The 19,106-nt window shown below is 46.7% G+C and overlaps 1 protein-coding gene across 2 annotated transcripts; it reads left to right on the forward strand.

The window, feature by feature from the left end:
• The first annotated feature begins 874 nt into the window (after positions 1-874).
• On the forward strand, positions 875-18,741 carry IGBP1 (immunoglobulin binding protein 1). 2 transcript variants are annotated; one of them, XM_045191267.3, is made up of 7 exons: positions 875-1,375; positions 1,475-1,668; positions 2,051-2,344; positions 10,928-11,123; positions 13,614-13,693; positions 14,417-14,529; positions 18,272-18,741. In XM_045191267.3, the coding sequence occupies exons 2-7, from the start codon at positions 1,475-1,477 to the stop codon at positions 18,415-18,417; spliced, it is 1,023 nt and encodes a 340-aa protein (XP_045047202.2). In that variant the 5' UTR covers positions 875-1,375; the 3' UTR covers positions 18,418-18,741. The 2 variants fall into 2 exon arrangements, with proteins under 2 accessions (XP_045047202.2, XP_024411081.2); XM_024555313.4 differs by lacking the exon at positions 875-1,375 and having other exon boundaries at positions 1,420-1,668.
• The last annotated feature ends 365 nt before the right edge of the window (positions 18,742-19,106 follow it).

The following is a 19,106-nucleotide window of genomic DNA, read 5'->3' on the forward strand; positions in this document are numbered from 1 at the left end:
ACTGGCTTTGTCACAACTGGTTGGGCAAGTCAATGAACCTTTCTGGTGTCAGTTTTTTGAAGTTTGAAATTCCGTGACAGCATGTCATATAGAAGAAGCTTTCTGAATTCCTGGCACACAATGACTTGTCATTTCTTAGTTTTCCAACAGCCTGTGCAATGGGACATATCCCCTAGTTATATACTGTCCTATATTGCCCTCTAGTTGTTTTTATATGAAAAATGTTTTCTTCTTAACGACATTTAGTTTAAAAACTTATTTTCCAGAGCAGGACAAGTTGGCATATGTTCTAAGGTAATCAGTTTAGGTTGTTCAAAGCAAAGACTTCCCCAGATTATATTTTTACATCAGCACCGTGCAGTGGAAATAAAATGTAAGCCACAAATGTGAGCCCGTTTTGTAAATTTAAATTTTCGAGTAGGCACATTAAGTGAAAAGACACAAGTGAAATTAATTTTAACATATTTAACCCAAATATACAAAATATAAGCATTTCAACAATGTAGTCAGGGTAAACATTGAGATACCTTATACTGTTGTTGTGTAATAACTTTTCAAAATCTAGTGTGTTTCACATTTACAGCACATCTCAAATCAAAATAGCCACATTCAAGTGCTCAATAGCCCCACGTGGCTAATGGCTACGTAACGAACAGTGCTAGTTCTGCACAATTGGGCTCTTTTCCAAACCGATCACTTATTTTTCTATTCACATAATGCCACTAAGTTATCCAGAGGGGTGCAAAAATTAGACTCATTCTGGTAAGGGCGCTAGATATGTCAATCACTAGCGGTAATACAATGTTGTAGGTGTTGAGAGATATGCACAGAACTCTGACTTGGCTGGGAGGTGGGACAAGGAAAACTTGAAAGGAAGTGTGTGTGGAGGAGGGTGACGTGAAGGGGAAGTGATGGGAAAGGACTGGATGGGAGGATCTCAGAGCTCCAGCTGTGGCTGGATACAAGCCAGAAGGGGGCGCTACTTGCACTTCGCACTCGCGCGCCCAGACCTGCGGGCCCAGGGTGCAGCGCGGCGGCTGGAGTCCCGGCTACCGCCGCCCCGAGCCTGGCTAGCGCCTAGCGGGGAGAGGCGCGCGGCGGGCCGGTTCCGGAAGCGCGCCGGGGCTCGCTCGGTATTCCATTCCGCCCCGCCCCGCCCCAGCCACGGAGCTCCCCAGTGCCGCTTCGGCGACGAGGAGCTGGCCGTAAAACAGCGCCGAGGGTCCAGCTCCCCTAGTAAGGGGCAGCTCGCTAGGAAATCAAAACCGAGTTGATATCGATTTCCAACCGAGTCAATGGAAACGGTTGCCAGAGCCGTGAAACAGCTGCTTCCGGCGGACCTTGGGCGCTCCGGGAACAAAGGGCGACGGCCGAGGTAGGGCCCCTTCCGGTTTCGTAGGTCCTCGCAGAGCGCTTCCCCAAGGTTGCCTTTAACCCCGGAAGTGAGGTCTTCCTGCTTCTTCCCTCCCGCAAGATGGCAGCCGCCGAAGAAGAAGAGTTACAGCCGCCGCGCCTCCCCGAGCTGTTCGATACCTGCCAGCGGCTTCTGGACGAAGTGGAAGTAGCGGCGGAACCCAGCGGTTCCCGGGTAGTGCAAGAGAAGGTGTTGAGAGGACTGCACCTCCTGAAGCAGTCGGCCGAGATGTTATTGCAGCTTGACTTGTTCAGGTATCGGGAGCGGGCAATCGCTGACAATGAAGGTACCGTAATCCTGGTTACCAAGGGTGGAGCCATTGAGCCAGGGTGGAGGGAGACCTTTAAGACTAGCGACCTTTCGTGCCTACCTCCCACTGTGATCTCGTGTGCATTGTTTACATTCTCCACCTCTCCCGAATAGTCAATATCCCACGACTCTGTTACAAGCTTGGGCTGTTTGCAGAGGCATTGGGTGTGACCGCTCAGCCACTTTTCATTGAAGAAAACCGGCCGCTGTTCCCCTTGTCTCCTCCCTTTGCCTCATTCCCACCCCAACCCTCCCCTCCTCCAGGAAGCAAGGGCCACCATTTGAATGACCAACCAGGCTTCACAGCCTCCTCTTTGCTCTTTCCAGCCATAATGAAGACTTGGAAGAGATTGCTTCCTCCGACCTGAAGTACCTGATGGTGCCAGCACTTCAAGGAGCGTTCGCTCTGAAACAAGTCAACCCCAGCAAGCGGCTAGATGATTTGCAGTGGGCTCGAGAACACTTTTTAATCTACTTAACTCAGTGCCAACACTATCACGTGGCAGAGTTTGAGTTGCCTAAAACCAAGAACAACTCTGCTGAAAGTAACACACCTAGTTCTTCCATGGCCCATCCTAACCTCGTTGCTATGGCATCTCAAAGACAGGCTAAAATAGAGAGGTGGGTCAATAGCTGTAATTTGAAAACTGCCCTATGGCAGTCCTCTTGGGGGAGGGGTGCATTTTTTTTTTAGGGGGGGTGGACAATGGTGTATGTTACTGTTTTGGTTTTCATTGGGCATAGCCCATGAGCAAACTCTACTGAGTTTTTCAAGAACGCTCTGCCTTTGTTGAGATGATCATATCTAAGCATTAGATCCTCACGGTTGCTCACAGCAACAGTGTAGTTTAGTAGAGTGCCTCCCAGTCTCTCCCGCGGCACAGCATAGCAATATTCATACGGTACAGTGGGGCAGATGTCTTTGAAGGGCACAGTATCTTGTAGCTGTCATCCCTTTAGGTTCCACGGATTGACAGGCTCTGTTCAACAGTGCTGGATCAGGGGTATAACATCCCGAACTAATCTTAGTCCCGGCGCAGCTTCATCGTGTGCCTTGAACAAGTTGCTTGCTCTGCTGTCAGTTTAGTTTTTATTTTTTTAAGATTTTATTTATTTATTTTTTCGCAGAGGAGAAGGGAGAGAGAAAGAGGGAGACAAACATCATCAATGTCTGGTTGTCTCGCACGCCCTGCACCGGGGCACCTGACCCACAACCCAGGCATGGGCCCTAACTGGGAATTGAACCAGCGACCCTTTGTTTCGCAGGCCGGCGCTCAGTCCACTGAGCCACATCAGCCAGAGCCTCAGTTTAGTTTTTTAAAAGCATTTAAAGAGTGCTTACAGTGTCTGGGAACTATGGTAGACACCGGGGACACAAACTGAGTATGAGCCTTTCTGTGACTGTGGGTCATCTACACCTCAGAGAAGCATACAGTTAGGTGAGGAAAAGAGGCATCGAAACAGTGTCAGCACAAAATCATGTGATAGAAAGATGTACAGGGTACTGTGACAGCGGACAGGAGGGGCACCGAGCCAAAGAGGGAGCAGGAGAGAAAAGCAGACTCCCTGGAAGAGGTGACTCCTGGGATAAGTTGTTTGAGGATGAGTAGGAATATTAGCTGGAGGAAGAGGAAAGGAGGGCACTAGGCAGCAGAGCTAGCCTTAGTAAGCTGCAGGGACATTACAGAGCTGTGCTGGCGTGGGGGTGGGGAATAACCATAAGCAATTAGGTGATGTTAGAATATGAAGGGGGTAGTGGAGAGGGAAGGAACGATGCTGAAGAATGTTTGTAGCGTTCAGATCTAGGAGCACTTGGGGTGTGGAGGAAGGTGAAGGAACAACCTCATTGCTAAGAATGTGGGGAAAGGGTTTGAATCCCAGTTCCATCATTCAATCACCCTGACTTTGGGTAAGCTGCTTAATCTGTCGGTGCCTTAATTTCCCCAGTTGTAAAGTCAGATAACAGCAGGTCCTTTCTCCTACATAAAAAGCGCTTGAAGGCAGCTGTTACATCTTTGTAGCTGAGTACACAGACAGAGACCTGGGTTGGAGACCCAGCTTTACTTAATAAGCCATTGGACTTCGGGTAACTCATTTAACCTATCTGAGCCTCAGGTTTTCTCCTATCTGAAATCTGAGTAATAATGATCCCTATCTCCCCGGGTTCAGAAGCATAAATAAGATGAAGCCCACAACACTGCTGGCACAGTATCTGGCGCGGAGTAAATATTCTGTAAATGGAACTTATGTTAATGTAACATTCACGTAAGTAACATGTTAAAATGTTACATGTTAGTCCATGTTAAAGAGCTTAGACTTTGCTTGGTGATTTGGATGCACTGGATTTTTTTCTTTCTTTGTTCCTTTCCTTTCCTTCCTTCCTCCCTCCCTCCCTCCCCCTCCCCCCTCCCCCCCTTCCCCTCCCTCCCCCCTTCCTTCCTCCCTTCCCCTCCCTCCCCCCTTCCTTCCTCCCTCCCCTCTTCCTCCCTCCCTCCCCCTTCCTCCCTCCCCCCTTCCTTCCTTCCTCCCTCCCTCCCCCCTTCCTTCCTCCCTCCCTCCCCCCCTTCCCTCCCTCCCCCCCTTCCTTCCTCCCTCCTCTCTTCCTTCCTTCCTTTTCTCTCTTCTCTTCTTTTCTTTTTCAGTAACACGGCCATATTTGCATTTTCACTAGCACACTCCAGGAGCAGTCGGGCACCAGTGCAAGGGGGCAGATCCGTTGCCGTTAGTCCACAGGTGATGAGGCCCCACTGCGGCAGTGCGATGGCAGAAGGCGTGGGAGGGATACTCACTTAGGAGGGTTCAGTCTGTAGAAAACTCGATGAGCACTTGGTCGAGGGCAGTGGGGTAGAAGGAAGCAGCTCGGAAGATGGCCGTGCTCCTGACTCAGGTGGATGGCTGAGGACCTCATTAAGATGGGAACTAGATGAGGAAGAATAGATGAGGGGATAGGGGGAGAGTGAATTTGGTATTGAGACACGTTGCCTTTAAGGTGCTTAGGAGACATCCAGGTAGAGGGATTTGGTGGCATGAAACTCAGGAGAGACCTGACGGAGAGCTGAAAGTGGGTTCATTCATTTGACAAATATTTATTGAGCCTTTCCTGTGTGCCAGTGACTGTTCTAGGTCACGGAGACCCAGACAAGGTCTGTGCCCTCATGGAGCTTGTGTTTTGGCGAGGAAGAAGACAGCTGCTAAATAATAATGTAATTTCAGGTTGGGAGGGCTGTAAAGAATAATGAAGCGTGGTTAGGGACTAGTGAGTGAGAGCGGAGGATTTTTGAGGAAATGGGATAGACTTGCAGAAAGTGGAATTCAGCATCATGTCCTTTGTAAGAAGGTGAGGGCAGCCCACTGGCATAAAAAAGGTCATTTAAACAGTTTGGTATCCAAATAATTATAATATATCTCCCCCCCCACCAAAAAAAAAAAGACGGCATGTACCATAGAGATAACAGACAGTGTTGTGGAGAAAAACCAGGGAGCAATCACATCTGGTTGGAGCGATGCGGGAGGTTTCAGAAGGCAACAGCATTTGAGATGAGCCTTGAAGAACGGTTAGAAATAGAGATTACAGATTTTCCTGAATGTACGAGTAATACTCATTGTAGAAAGTTGGAAAAACAGAAAAATGTTTTTTAAATTAAAATAAGCCTTAATCCTAGCACTCAGAGATGATCTCTTTGTTAACTTTCTGATGTATTTCCTTCCAGATATGTAGTTATTTTAGTTAATAAATTTGGAATAACACTGTAAATAGTTTTTTATCTTCTTTTTAACCTAACATATTGTGAGCATTTCCCTGTGTCTCTTGAAACCATGGTATTTTAACAGTTACATAATATTTCATCCCATAGTTATACCATAAGTAATTATAAACTAATCTTTTTTAAAGAAATATGTTTTTTATTTATTTTTAGAGAGGGGAAGGGAGGGAGAAAGAGAGGGAGAGAAACATCAGTGTGTGGTTGTCTCTTGTGTGCCCCCTACCAGGGACCTGGCCCGCAACCCAGGCATGTGCCCTGACTAGGAATCGAACCGGCGACCCTTTGGTTCGCAGGCCGGCACTCAGTCCACTGAGCCACACCAGCTAGGGCTAAACTAATCTTTTATTATCAAATACTTAGACTATGATTTGGTTTTTTATTTGTTTTTGCTATTCTGAGTAATTTTATGAACAAATATCTTCAACTGCATCTGTCACTGTTTCCTTAGGATAGACTGTGGAAGGACCAGTGACCAGATCGGAGGTTTTAAGTATTTTAAGACTCTTGATGGTACCAGCATTGCTTTCCACAATAACAAATCTCAGAGCCTGTCCCACTGCACTGGTCTTGGTTAACACTTAGAAAATCCAATTGGGCGGACAAAAGTATCTCATTGTTTTGATTGGCATTTCTTTGGCTAGAAAGCTTGATCTTTGAACAGTTTTTTAAATGCCTGACAGACAAGATATCAACATGATCTTTTTGCTAATAGCTCTCACATTGACATCACTAGCCCAGACCTCCCCTGGCCTTCAGACTCATACTTCTAACACCCTACATGGAGGTTTCACAGACAGTTCAAACTTAACCTGCCCTAAATCAAACCTTTGGCTTTCTAACCCACAAACATCCCCCCACACCCAGCTCTTCACCATCTTAGTAGGTTTACCACCGTCCATCTGCCTGTTTAAGCCAGAAACTGAGAAGTTAGCTTCGGTTCCTTCCTTCTGAACCTCCACATCCCATCCAGCAGCGAGGCCTGCCAGTTCTAGCTACAACGTGGATCTCACGTCCTGTTTGTCTCCATCTGCATCATCATACTGTGGTCTAGGCCACCAGCATCTCTCACCTGAAACAGCCAAAGCACTAACTACAAGGCCCTGCCTGGCCTGGCGCCTGCCTGTCTCCAATGTCGTCGTGTGTCACACTCCCCCCCGCTCATTAACTCCAGCCACAGTGGCCTTCTTTCAGCTCTTTGAACAGACCCAGCTCCTTCTACAGAGTCTTTTTGCATGTTCTCTTTGCATGGAATGCCCTTCGTTTAACTGTCTTTCGGGGCCTTGCCTTTCTCCCCTGCTACAATGTACACTCCAGGAGGGCAGGAGCCAGTGTTCTTGTTCGCTGCGGCGTGCCTAGCACAGGGCCTGGCGCATGGAAGGTGCTCAAGAAATATTTATTGTTGACAAGCAGGAGGAACAACAGGAGCAAAAAGCCCAAGGCAGTTGGAGGTATGTACAGGGAATGGAGAACAGTCCCGTTTGGCAGAAGCTCGGAGGTCTGCATGAGGAAGTGACGTGTATAGAATATGGACAAGGAGGAGACTGGCAGAGCAGTTAACATGTTCTGGTAGCACTTCAACTGGGAAGAAGTAATGAAAATGAAGGTATAGCTCTCAGAGACATGACTTCTGCAAGAAGCATTGCAAAGTAGAAAAATACAAGTAGAAAAATAATTGTTCAGATTCCTTATTTGCTTTTTGTAAGTCCTCCCTCCCTCACCCCACGACTTTGCATAGTGAGGCCATGCTACATAAAACACCTCTCTCTCACCCGAAGCCTGTTTCTTCGCATATCTTTTCTACTCTCCGTCCCATCTTGGAGGAGTACGTGTAAGTCTGGTTGGTTAACTGCACCTGCATTCTTTTAGAAGAAATAGAGCAGGGGTGTCAAACTCATCTTCACCTGGGGCCACATCAGCCTTCCGGTTGCCTTCAAAGGGCTGGAATAATTTCAGGACTGTATACATGTAACTACTCCTTAACTGTTAAGGAGTTGAAATGACATTCGGTCCTTTGAAGGCAGCGACAAGGCTGATGTGGCCCCTGGTGAAAATGAGTTTGACACCCTGAAATAGAAGACCAGGAACAGGGTGAGTGATGAGTCTAATTGTAGATGTACTGAATTGAGTTCCTAAAGGGACAACTGGCTGTCCACCTCCATAGACAGGTGGAACTGTATAACTAAAACTTGTGAGACAGTTTTGTGACTGGCACTGAAAATGTAGGCGCACAGTGGGTTTGTGTGGTTTGCCAAGGGATAGTGTGTAGAGAGAAAAAAGCCAAGGATAAAACCTTGGGGGCAAGTTCAGGGGGAAGGAGGAGAAAGAAAAGAGCAATCAGGGATAAGAGACTCCACAAGGTTCAGGTAGAAGTACTTGTAGAAGCCCAGGGAAGAGAGAGCAAAACTCATGTCCTTGAAGCTTCTCCCTACCTATTGCCCCTCCCAGATAGTGCAGCACTTAACTTTATGGCACTTACAGTAACTGTGAGTTATTCTCTAGACTTGAAATTCCTAAAGGTCAGACCATGAGTAATTGCATCTTGAGTATCCCAGCTGTAGCACTGTATCCTTGGTGCCCAGCCCAGTAATTGAATTACAGTAGGTACTTGAGATTTCTCTGGGAGCGATCTTCAGAAAGATGGAAGCAATATGGCGTGGCAGGAAAAGCCTGGACTTAGGAGTCAGACAGACCTGGGGAGACTGGTCCAGTTTCTACCGCTTCATGGGTGGGACATCATCGAGCCCCCCCAGCCTCAGTTTTCTTATCAGCTGACAGTATTTGTATTACCTGGCTGCTCACAAAGCTCTTCCGTGTGTTGTTCCATTGGCTCCTCTTAACCCCACGAAGCAATTATCCTCATGTTAGAGACGAGGACATTGGTTCTGAGAATGGACTTGTCCAAGTAACATAGCTAGTAAGTGCAGGGTAGGATTTAAACTGAAGTCTTCAAATTCCCAGCTTGGGTGCTGTTTCCACTATAGCATAGAAGAAAAAGGGGTAGAACATGGTTGGGGGAAGGTGTTTCTAGGATAGGGGAAAGGGACCTGTAGAGTGAAAAATTGTAACTGCTAATGACCGGGGCGGGGAACTGGTGGAGCAAGATCTGGAAGACTGTGGGTGGGGATAGGAGTCACCACAAAACTGGAATGGTAAACACATTGCCTTGGCTGGTAAAGACAGCATTAGTGCCCTGATGGCTGTGGCTCAGTTGGTTGGGTGGTGTCCTGCAAAGTGGAAGGTTGCTGGTTCAATTCCTGGTTGGAGCACATGGCTGGGTTGCAGGTTCAGTCTCCATGCACCACAGAGGCAAGCGATCAATGTTTCTCTCCTTCTCTTTCTCCCTCCCTCTAAAAAAAAACAAAACCAAAAGACAGCATTAGCTGCCCCATCCAGACAAGAGGAAAGGAGGAAAGGTGAAGTTACAGAGATTTTTTAAAAAGATTTTATTTATTTTTATACAGAGGGGAAGGGAGAGAGAAAGAGGGAGAGAAACATCAGTGTCTGACTGCCTCTCACACGCCCCCTACTGGGGACCTGACCCACAGCCCAGGCATGTGCCCTGACTGGGAATCAAACCAGGGACCCTTTGGTTCACAGGCTGTCACTCAATCCACTGAACTACACCAGCCAGGGTCTATTTTATATTTTAAATGCATCAGATCTCACCACCTTCCTCTCGCAAGTCACTCTGTCACCTGGATTGTGGGAATGTCCTCTTAATTGATTCCCTGCTTCCCCCTTGCCTGCCAGCCCCAGTAGTATAGAATCCACACACCCAGCCAATGGCCCATATAAACAAATTTCCCTGTCACTGTCTTCCTGTCATGTGTTCTATCCAAAAGCCTCCAGCGGCTTTTCCACCGCACTCCAAAATGTCATGGCATTCGATGTATTGGATCTTTTTCCCTGCAGGGGTCTACAAATTACGGCCATGGCCATCTGTCTGACCTCACGTCCGGTCATTGTGCTTCCCTTCCTGCCAGCCACACTGGCCTCCTTATGGCTTCTCAAACATGGCAGGCCAGGCCCTCTTCCACCTGGGACCTTCATATTTCCTTTGCCACCCTGAAGCTTCCTTTTTGGGGATACTGATTTTAAGCTGTTGATTAAGAAACAAGACTCAGAACCTTTGATTTCTGCCTCCCCCTCAACCCTGGCCCGCCTTTCCCACCCAAGAGATTCCGACAGACAACCTGCTTCAGGAAGGAGGTCCGAGGATGCAGCCTTTGCCTGATTTGAATGAAGTTCGGTAAATTGCAGGGCTTTGGGCAGGAGCCCTTTAGCTAGACCCCACCCCCACCCCCCGTGGTTTCTGAGTCACCCAGGGGGGGTTTCCTGCTGTGTGTGTTCCCCTCTTCTTCAACTACACAGAATCGCCCACTCTCACTTCTGAAATCTAATACCCTGACCCCCTTCCTTTCTCCTTTCTCCAAAAACGTCTTATCTACCCAGTGTTGCTTCACCGTCTTTGGAATTTACACGCTTATGTAAATTCCCATGCGCATGTATTAAACCTTCATTTTCTCCTTTAAAAAGAAAACAAAACAATTCCCTTCTAGACATTGGCATGGCTTGCTTCCCTATATCTTCAAAGTCTTTGCTCGAATGTCACCTCTTCAGAGAGGTGTCGCCTGGTCACCTTGTATCTGATAGCAGCCCTACATTTGCACCATCGTTCTGTCCACTTGACCTTATTTTTTGCTTCTTCGTAACACTCATCACCACCTGAGTCCTCATCTATTTGTTTCCTTTTGTCCATCGTCTCCCACTGCAATGAAAGCTTCGGGAGAGCAAGGCCCTTCTTGTATACACAGCTGTGTCGCCGGCACTGAGAACAGTGCTTGTCGTACAATAGGTGTTCAGTAAATATTTGTGGAGTGAATGATAGATGCATCCTGAAAAAGGTAGGCAGAGTGGTTATGACACTTTAAATTACAGTAAGATGTGTCAGAAGAGCTGGGGATGTTTTGCCCAGCACAAAAGAAGAGATGATCGGGGATTTTTTTAGGCTGTTTCACAAGGAATTCCTGTGTCAATGGCAGGTAATTGACCCCTGACATTCTATGATTCTCTGATGCTGGGATTCTGAAATGGACATTGTGTGGTAGTAAGCACCCAAGCTAGGAAAGGTTGATAGCAAATTATGACAGCGCTCCATCTATAAAGACGATGGGACGAGTCGTTCAGATCAGGGTGCAGCTGTGGTTTTCTGGCTTCAGATGTATTTCTCAGCCCCCGCCGATCCCTCCCTTGCCTCGTAGCCTTGTGAGAACTGCCTTGCTGGCAAGTTGTGGGGTAAAGAATCTATATTTTTGCCAGAGTGGAAACTGGCGTGCTGACTGGCCTGATCACCTGCAAAGGTAAGATGTTATTGTGACCTTCTTTTGAAGGACTGCCTCTTCATTTTTAAGTTCACGGGTAATGCTTTTCCGTGGCCCAGATATAAGCGGAAGAAGGAGATGGAGCATAGGTTGTCTGCAATGAAAGCTGCAGTGGAGAGCGGGGAAGCAGACGATGAGCATGTTCGTGAGTATTACCTCCTGCACCTGCGGAGGTGGATCAGCATCAGCTTAGAGGAGATTGACAGCATTGACCAGGAGATCAAGATCCTGAGGGAAAAAGACACCCCCAAGGAGGTAAGTCTGGTGACTGCCTTTATAGCTCAAAAGTCAGAGATTTGAATGTTCTGTAGGACAATAATCAAATCAAAATCCTTTTAAGTCTCCATAAAACCATTGTCCTTATTAAGATCAGCGAAATCAGCCCTGGCTGGTGTGGCTCAGTGCACTGAGTGCCAGCCTGTGAACCAAAGGGTCACCAGTTCGATTCCCAGTCAGGGCACATGCCTGGGTTGTGGGCCAGCTCCCCGGTAGGGGGCACATGAGAGGCAACCACACATTGACGTTTCTCTATCTCCTTCCCTTCCCCTCTCTAAAAATAAATAAATCTTTAAGAAAAAGATCACTGGAAGCAGGCTGGAGGTTCTCCGGGGTCATTTTCTCTCTAGTTGACAGCAGCGTCCCCCAGTGCTCTCTACCCTGTAACACACTGTTAGTCATTTGTAATTTTGTGACATGCCATGGGGGCGGGAGAATTCTCTGAAGGAAAAGTTGGCTTTGGCTCTATTGGGAAGTCCTGGCTGCTGAAGGAAGGCACAAGGCGATAGGCTTTTAAAATCTGCTAGACTTGGATAAACAAACAAAGGGGAAGAGGACTAGGATGGGGCTGGAGAAGAAAAGCAGACCTGGAGGAGAGAGAGAAGAGGAGAAGATGATAAAACGGAAGACACGGAATGTGTTTCGTTTGGGGGAGGAATCACAATTTAACCTTAACACGGTGATGCCCTCTCCTGCCTTTGCATCACCCGAGTGTGGGACATGGCCAGGCCTTCTGTGCTCACAGTGTGGGGCACGCTGGTCAAGACAACGTGGTGACCGCAGCTTTTTCGGCTGCCTTTGACAAGATCAAACCCTGCGTTGGAGCTGCTGCTTCCAAAGGTTAGGCTCTGCTGCCAGTTAGTTTTTGGTTGTGATGTAATGTGAATCGAATTGAATTTATCGGCTGGTCACCGGCGTGTGTTCAAGTCCTCAGAGAAACCTCCTCCTAATTTGATTTGTACTAATTAGCCCAGGAGCTTTTGCCTCAGGGTGACATCAACCTAGTTCCTCCTGTTAAAGGATCAAAGAAAGAGCAATTAATGTTCTGAAGCCAGGAGGCCCCTTGAGCATATCTTAGCGTGGTTTCTTTTAAAAAAGATTTTATTTATTTTTAGAGAAAGGGGAAGGGAGGGAGAAAGAGAAGGAGAGAAACATCAATCTGCGGTTGCCTCTCGTACACCCCCTACTGGGGACCTGGCCTGCAACCCAGGCATGTGCCCTGACTGGGAATCGAACTGGCGACCCTTTGGTTTGCAGGCCAGTACTCAATCTGCTGAGCCACACCAGCCAGGGCCTTAGTGTGGTTTTTCAACAGGGAGAGGCTGGACTCTTCTGGGTCCTCCCCTGCACCCCTCTTTGTTGTTGTTGGGGGTTTTTTTTCATGCTGTCTCATTTAGTATTGAGATTGGTCCTGGGCGTGATGGAGCACCAACCAAACACCAGTTCTTTGAGCAGACTTGGTGTTGTTCTGCACCCGGACAGCCAGGGGTCCTTGGAACATTTCTGTCCAGCTACATCGGAAAAGTATTCACTCATTCTCCCCCTGCCCCTTGCATTTAGCAACATCCATTTCTAAAGGACCCTAGAGCAGGGGTGTCAAACTCATTTTCACCAAGGGCCATATCAGCCTCGTGGTTGCCTTCAAAGGGCTGAATGTCATTTCAACTCCTTAACAGTTAAGGAGTAGTTACATGTATACAGTTCTAAAGTTACATTCAGCCCTTTGAAGGCAACCTCAAGGCTGATGTGGCCCCCAGTGAAAATGAGTTTGATATCCCTGTCCTAGGGGGTTCTTGACAGTTAATAGCATAATTACAATGGGAAGGCAGTTGAGAAGAGCAGTCATAATTGAACTTCAGCACTGAAAGCTGGGCTGAGGAAAGGGCCTTAAAATTCAGCTCAAGGGATTTACATGGGACATGGAAGAAGGCTATGGTCTCCTTTGGGGAAGGCATTTTATTTTTTAAACATTTTAAAAGGTTTTATTTTTATTTATTTACTTTTAGAGAGTTGGGAAGGGAGTGGGAAAGAGAGGGAGAGAAGCATACGAGACATACATCGATCAGTTGCCTGTCAGACACCCCCGACTGGGCACCTGGCCCACAACCCAGGCATGTGCCCTGACTGGGAATCGAACCAGCGACCTTTCGGTTCGCAGGCTGGTGCTCAATCCACTGAGCCACACCAGCAAGGGTGGGGAGGCTATTTTAAAGCCAAGTAAACTTTCCCTTACAGTGAGATGATTCTGGGGAGAGCTTTCTCTTTCTCTCAGGAAGGTACTTAGGTTTCCTCAGCAAAGCTAGGCAATCGCCATCATCAGTGTTCTGCTGCTGTGGGTCTCAGAGGCTGATATGTAGGGAGTAAGTGACTTTTGAATCCAGGGCTTTTTAAACACCCAAAGATTTAAGAGGCTGCACAGCGGGTTGGGCAAAAGGCAGATACGCTTCTGATAGTTAATTTCCTTTTTAGGCATCAGCTTCTGGCTCAACTCCTCAGGCCAGGCCTCCAATGAAACCCTTTATTCTCACTCGGAATGCCGCCCAAGCCAAGTAGGTCGTGCTGAAAAGTGGGTTGCCTTTGCAAGCCGCTTGCTTTTGTGGTTCCCTTACAGTGCATGGTAACAGACAGAATGGGCATTGTTAACAGGCATGGCTTCACCTGGGAGGCTGTTCTTTCATCAAAGGGTTAGTATCTCTTCTAGTACTTTCTCTCTGTCTTCAGCAGGCATCTGTCTCACAAGCCTGAGTTTCAGAAGAGGCTCAAAAGGAAACCAATGAAAATGATCAGTCCCTTAGTTGAGTAATTAAAAACCAAATGAAGAAAGGAATCAAATGGAGAATTGTACCTTTTAAAATCGTTTCCCATCATGGCCTTCAGTGACAATTCTCCAAAGGACATATGGGTCATCTGAGTTCTTGAGACACTGTCCCATAGGGTGGCAGGAGAGTCTCCTTCCTCTGCATACCTTTTAGACCCACCCACTACAAATACCCCTTTCGCGGCCTCCACACTACTCAGTGGGGCATCCGCCTCGGGGATTGCTTATTGGGAGATGATCTGGGCTCTTTATCATCTCATGAAAACTCTTGACTTTCATGCCCCTTCCTGGATGCCTCTTTTTACAGATGCTCCTAGGAGTTCGCACAGCTCCTCAGCAGTTGGCTGGTTAGGGGAGGGATGATGAACCAGGTCCAGGCTTTGTCACAGAAGAGAAGATGCTTTTTAATGCTGCTATTTATGTTGTTTTCTTAATACTGTGTGATTTCTTGCAGAGTATTTGGAGCTGGTTATCCAAGTCTGGCGTCTATGACAGTGAATGACTGGTATGATCAGCATCGGAAGGTGGGAGCTTTACCAGATCAGGGAATACCCAAGACAGTCTCAGGTACGAAGGGCTGGGAGGCACATAGTTCCACTGCTGGGCGCTTACTCCCCAGCAGTTAAACTCCGACCAAGTATTGCCGTGCTTTAGGAGCGGAAGTAATCTGGACAGAGATTCTGAGTAACACCAACAATCTAGGCAGTATTTTACTATTTTACTGCATTTATTAGTAAAATAAACAGCAGATGATTCTGGGAGGATGGGGGCAGTGGACAAGTGTGGTTTTTGAAGCTCTCCAAATATCATGGCAGAAAAACAGATGGAGCAGCTAGACAGCAAAACCAAAAATCCACGGAGAGCAGTTCTGTTACACCAGGGGTGTCAAACTCATTTTCACCAGGGGCCGCATCAGCCTCGTGGTTGCCTTCAAAGGGCCGAATGTAACTTGAGGACTGTGTACATGTAACTACTCCTGAACAGTTAAGCGAGAGTTCGGTGCTGCCGCTGGGAAGAAACAAGGTGCCGGGCCAGATAAAACAAGGTGGAGGCCAGATTCGGCCTGCGGGCCTTGTGTTTGCCACCTGTGTGCTATGGTATTGGCACAGAAGGTTGGATTAGGTCAACCCCTTCTACAGTTAACAATTACAAACTGGACAAACTATGACAACAGCTACCTGAAGGCAGCAACCAAACTGGAGGGCAGTCCACACTTACAAGAAAGGAGTGGTCCTTAGAACTTCTTCAGGGCAGCAATTTTATTTTTTAAAAGACTTTATTTATTTCTTTTTAGAGAGAGGGGAAGGGGGGTAGAAAGAGGGAGAGTGAAACATCAATGTGCGGTTGCCTCTCATGCGCCCCCTACTGGGGACCCGGCCCACAACACAGGCATGTGCCTTGACTGGGAATCGAACCGGTGACGCTTTGGTTCGCAGGCCCGTGCTCAATCCACTGAGCCACACCAGCCAGGGCAGGGCAGCAATTTTGAATTGCTAAATTCTTGGTGCCCAGCTTGGGCATTAGATCACAGCAGATACTTGGAGCTGCCCTGGGGAGGGAAAGGCGGCGAACAGGGCGGTCATCAGAAAGGCGGAAGCAGTATGGTATTAGCAGAAAAGGCGCAGACTGAGCTGGGGTAACCCATTGCTCCTACCACTCGATAGGACATCATCTGGCCCCTCAGAGCCTCAGTTTCCTTGTCTCATATATTATCTCATTTGATCTTTTTTTTTCCCCAAAGATTTTATTTGGGAAATTTTATTTTATTTGGGTAGGGGTGGAAGAGGGTATAAGGAGGATAAGTGTTAATGGGGGAAAAAAACCCAATAAAAATATAAAAAGATAAAATATGGGAACTACTGTCTAAATGAAAATAAATAAGAATAGAAAGATTTGCAAAAAAAGTGACAAATATTAAAGGAAGCAATGAGGGCTTGGCATATGGATAACAGGATTACCTGAAGAAGAAAAGCAAAGCAAGGAAAACAAAAAAAGGCTAAAAACTAATATTGAAGAAACTTTCCTGAATCTAAAGAAACCAGCAAACCAAAAAAGATTTGATTTGAAAAATCATACCGTGCGCCTGAGAATTCTGACCCCAAATGAACAACAAAGGCTAACAAAAGTACTATACTTGAAGGAAGAGGCAAAAATGCCGTGGACATTTTAGCAAAAAGAGCGGGTGGTTTCTAAAGGAAATGAGATCACCCTCAAACCTTCTGACCCCAACAATTTATGCCAGGCAAAAACTGTACTAACAGATATTTAAGATACTCAGCGGGGGAAATGGGAGCCAAGGATATATATGTGGTAAAATATGTCTTAAATGCAATAGGAAGGTTACAGACATTTATCAATATGCAGGAACTTGGGAACTATTGTTCCCATGACCCCTTCCTGAGGAATTTGCTAGAGAATGAGCTTCGGACAACCAAAATGGTGACAGACATTACCATGAGGACTGGTGGCCTTATACTATATTAACTATATACTTTATTTGTAAGTATATTAACTATATACTTACGGGTAGAACTGAGACTAAACGAGGGCTAACAGGGAGAGAGTAGGGTATGTAAGGCCTGGATGCTCCGGGCTCACATAATGTAGATTTTTAAAAAAAATTTTATTTATTTATTTTTAGAGAGAGGGGAAGGGGGAGAGAGAGGGAGAGAAACATTGCTTGCCTGCTACACGTGCCCCAACTGGGGACCTAGCCTACAACCTGGATATGCGCCCTGACTGGGAATTGAACCGGCGACCCTTTGGTTAACAGGCTGGCACTCAATCCACTGAGCCACACCACCAAGGACTTTTTTTTTTGAAAGGATTTTATTTATTTATTTCTAGAGAGAGGGGATGGGAATATAATATGTGTGTGCAATTTCCAGTATTCTTTATTTTATGGTAAAAGTTTTTTTATAAAAAGAAAACACAAGACTCCTAACTTGGTAGATCGGATCCCCACCCATTTCATTCTTTATCACAGTAGTGAAACGTTCTCACGAGCAAACTCAGAGTCACCAGGAAATGCTCCTTCATATCACAAGAGAAAAATCTAATGCAAAAGAGAGAGGTAGCAGTTGGTTCAATTTGTTTTGGGTGTACACCGCACGACAACTACCGTTTGGACCTCAGACCCTGTTCCAAGTATGTGCAGACTAACACGGATATTCTTTTGTGGTAGCTTTAACTGCCATGTGATTTCCAATTTTACACACAAACAAAATTGTGTAACTGTAGACCTGTCTGGGTAGCTCAGTTGGTTATAGCGTTGTCCTGATACGCTAAGGTTGTGGGTTCAATCCCCAGTCAGGGCATAGACAAGAGACAACCAATGAAAGTATAAGTGGAACACCAAATTGATGTTTCTCTCTTTCTCTTAAAAAAATATACAAAATTATATAACTGCAATGGGAAATGGGTGTATGACAGGAAGTTACCTGCAGTCCCTGCTCCTTAGCATATCATAAATTATAAAATCATAAATATTTTTGACCCTGACTGGTGTGGTTCAGTCGGTTGGGTGTCATCCGCAAAGCAAAAGGCCCACTGGTTCCCTTCCCAGTCAGGGCACATGCCTGGGTTGCTGGCCAGGTCCCCAGTCCGGGCGCGTGCCAGAGGCAACCGATTGATCTTGTCTCTCACATCGATGTTTCCCCTCTCTTTCTCCCTCCCTTCCCCTCTCTCTAAAAATAAATAAAATAGCCCTGGCTGGTGTGGCTCAGTGGATTGAGTGCCAGCCTGCAAACCAAAAGGTCACTGGTTTGATTCCCAGTCAGGGCACATGCCTAGGTTACGGGCCAGGTCCTCAGTTGGGGGCGCGTGAGAGGCAACCACACATGGATGTTTCTGTCCCTCTTCCTCTCTTCCCCTCTCTCTAAAAATAAATAAAATCTTTAAACAAATAAATAAAATAATCTTTTAAAAAATCATAAATATTTTTTACTTTTAGTGTTTTTCGTTTGCTAGGGTTTTGTCGGTTGGTCTTTTGTTTTTTGTGGGTTTTTCTTTTTGGAGGGCAGAGTGGGGTGGTATTAGCCATTTTAGCAATAATTCTTTCCCAAATAGAATTCATTGTGAGGGGCCACTGTTATGGTTCAGCCTTCTTGTTAAAACCACTTAGAGCATCTGTTCTTACTATTATTTACCATGTCCTCTGTTAGGTATATAAGCACTTGCCCCACTTCCGCTAGCCCTAGCCTGGGCAGCTAGCTCCATTCCTTGTTCTCATTTTATGTGATTGTGTGCAGAGTGGTGCTGAGTTTCCTCAGTTTCTCATGCCCGCTTTCTCATTTTTCTACTTGGGAAGAGGTCAGAAGAGCAGCTCAGCAACAGGAAGAGCAAGAACAAAAGGAGGAAGAGGATGATGAGGGAGCACTCCAGCGAGCTCGGGAGTGGGATGACTGGAAGGACACCCATCCTAGGGGCTATGGCAACCGGCAGAACATGGGCTAGTCTTCCCACAACAAGACGGGACGACAGGGGGCATACCTCTCCCCCTCGAAGGAAAGCTGTGCTGTCTTCCCAGTACCTCGGTTCAGGCTTTAGCTCTGTACCACGAAGGCAAAGACACTTAATCTTGCTTTGCATTCAGATAAAGTGGCAAGCAATTAAGTGTACTTGGAGCCTAGATGATGAACCAGTGATTCTTGTTTTGGCATTATCCCAATCATGTATTTTAATTTCTTAAGTGGAAAGAAAAGAGTACTAAGAAGTGGGCTCTGTACAGGCAATGGCTATATGAATTCTCCTTCAAAAATAAAGTCCTTTGTATTACAAGAGCCTGTGCAGAAAAATGGGTATCAAGTCTTTTATTGTGTGTGTGTGTGTGTGTGTGTGTGTGTGTGTGTGTGTGTGTGTGTGTGTGGTGGGGGCAGGGGGTTTGCTCTGGGTCCCTGGGCTTATGCAGAGCTCCTGGTTTTCTCCCTTTGATCTGAGCAGTGAATTTCTCAGCCTCAGAGCTGTGCAGACAAGCTGGGGCCTTCGCTCTTCCTACACCAGCACTGTGCGGTGACCCAACACCACTCTACAAGGAGCGAGCACTGGAAGCCCGGACTTGCCCTGCCACGTAGCGCTACGTTCAGGACGAAGAGCTGTAAGTGAATGGATCATAACAATTCCATCTACCTGCTCTTCCCTGCCTT

The sequence above is a fragment of the Desmodus rotundus genome, chromosome X, assembly GCF_022682495.2.
Source record: "Desmodus rotundus isolate HL8 chromosome X, HLdesRot8A.1, whole genome shotgun sequence".
NCBI classification, from domain to species: domain Eukaryota; kingdom Metazoa; phylum Chordata; class Mammalia; order Chiroptera; family Phyllostomidae; genus Desmodus; species Desmodus rotundus.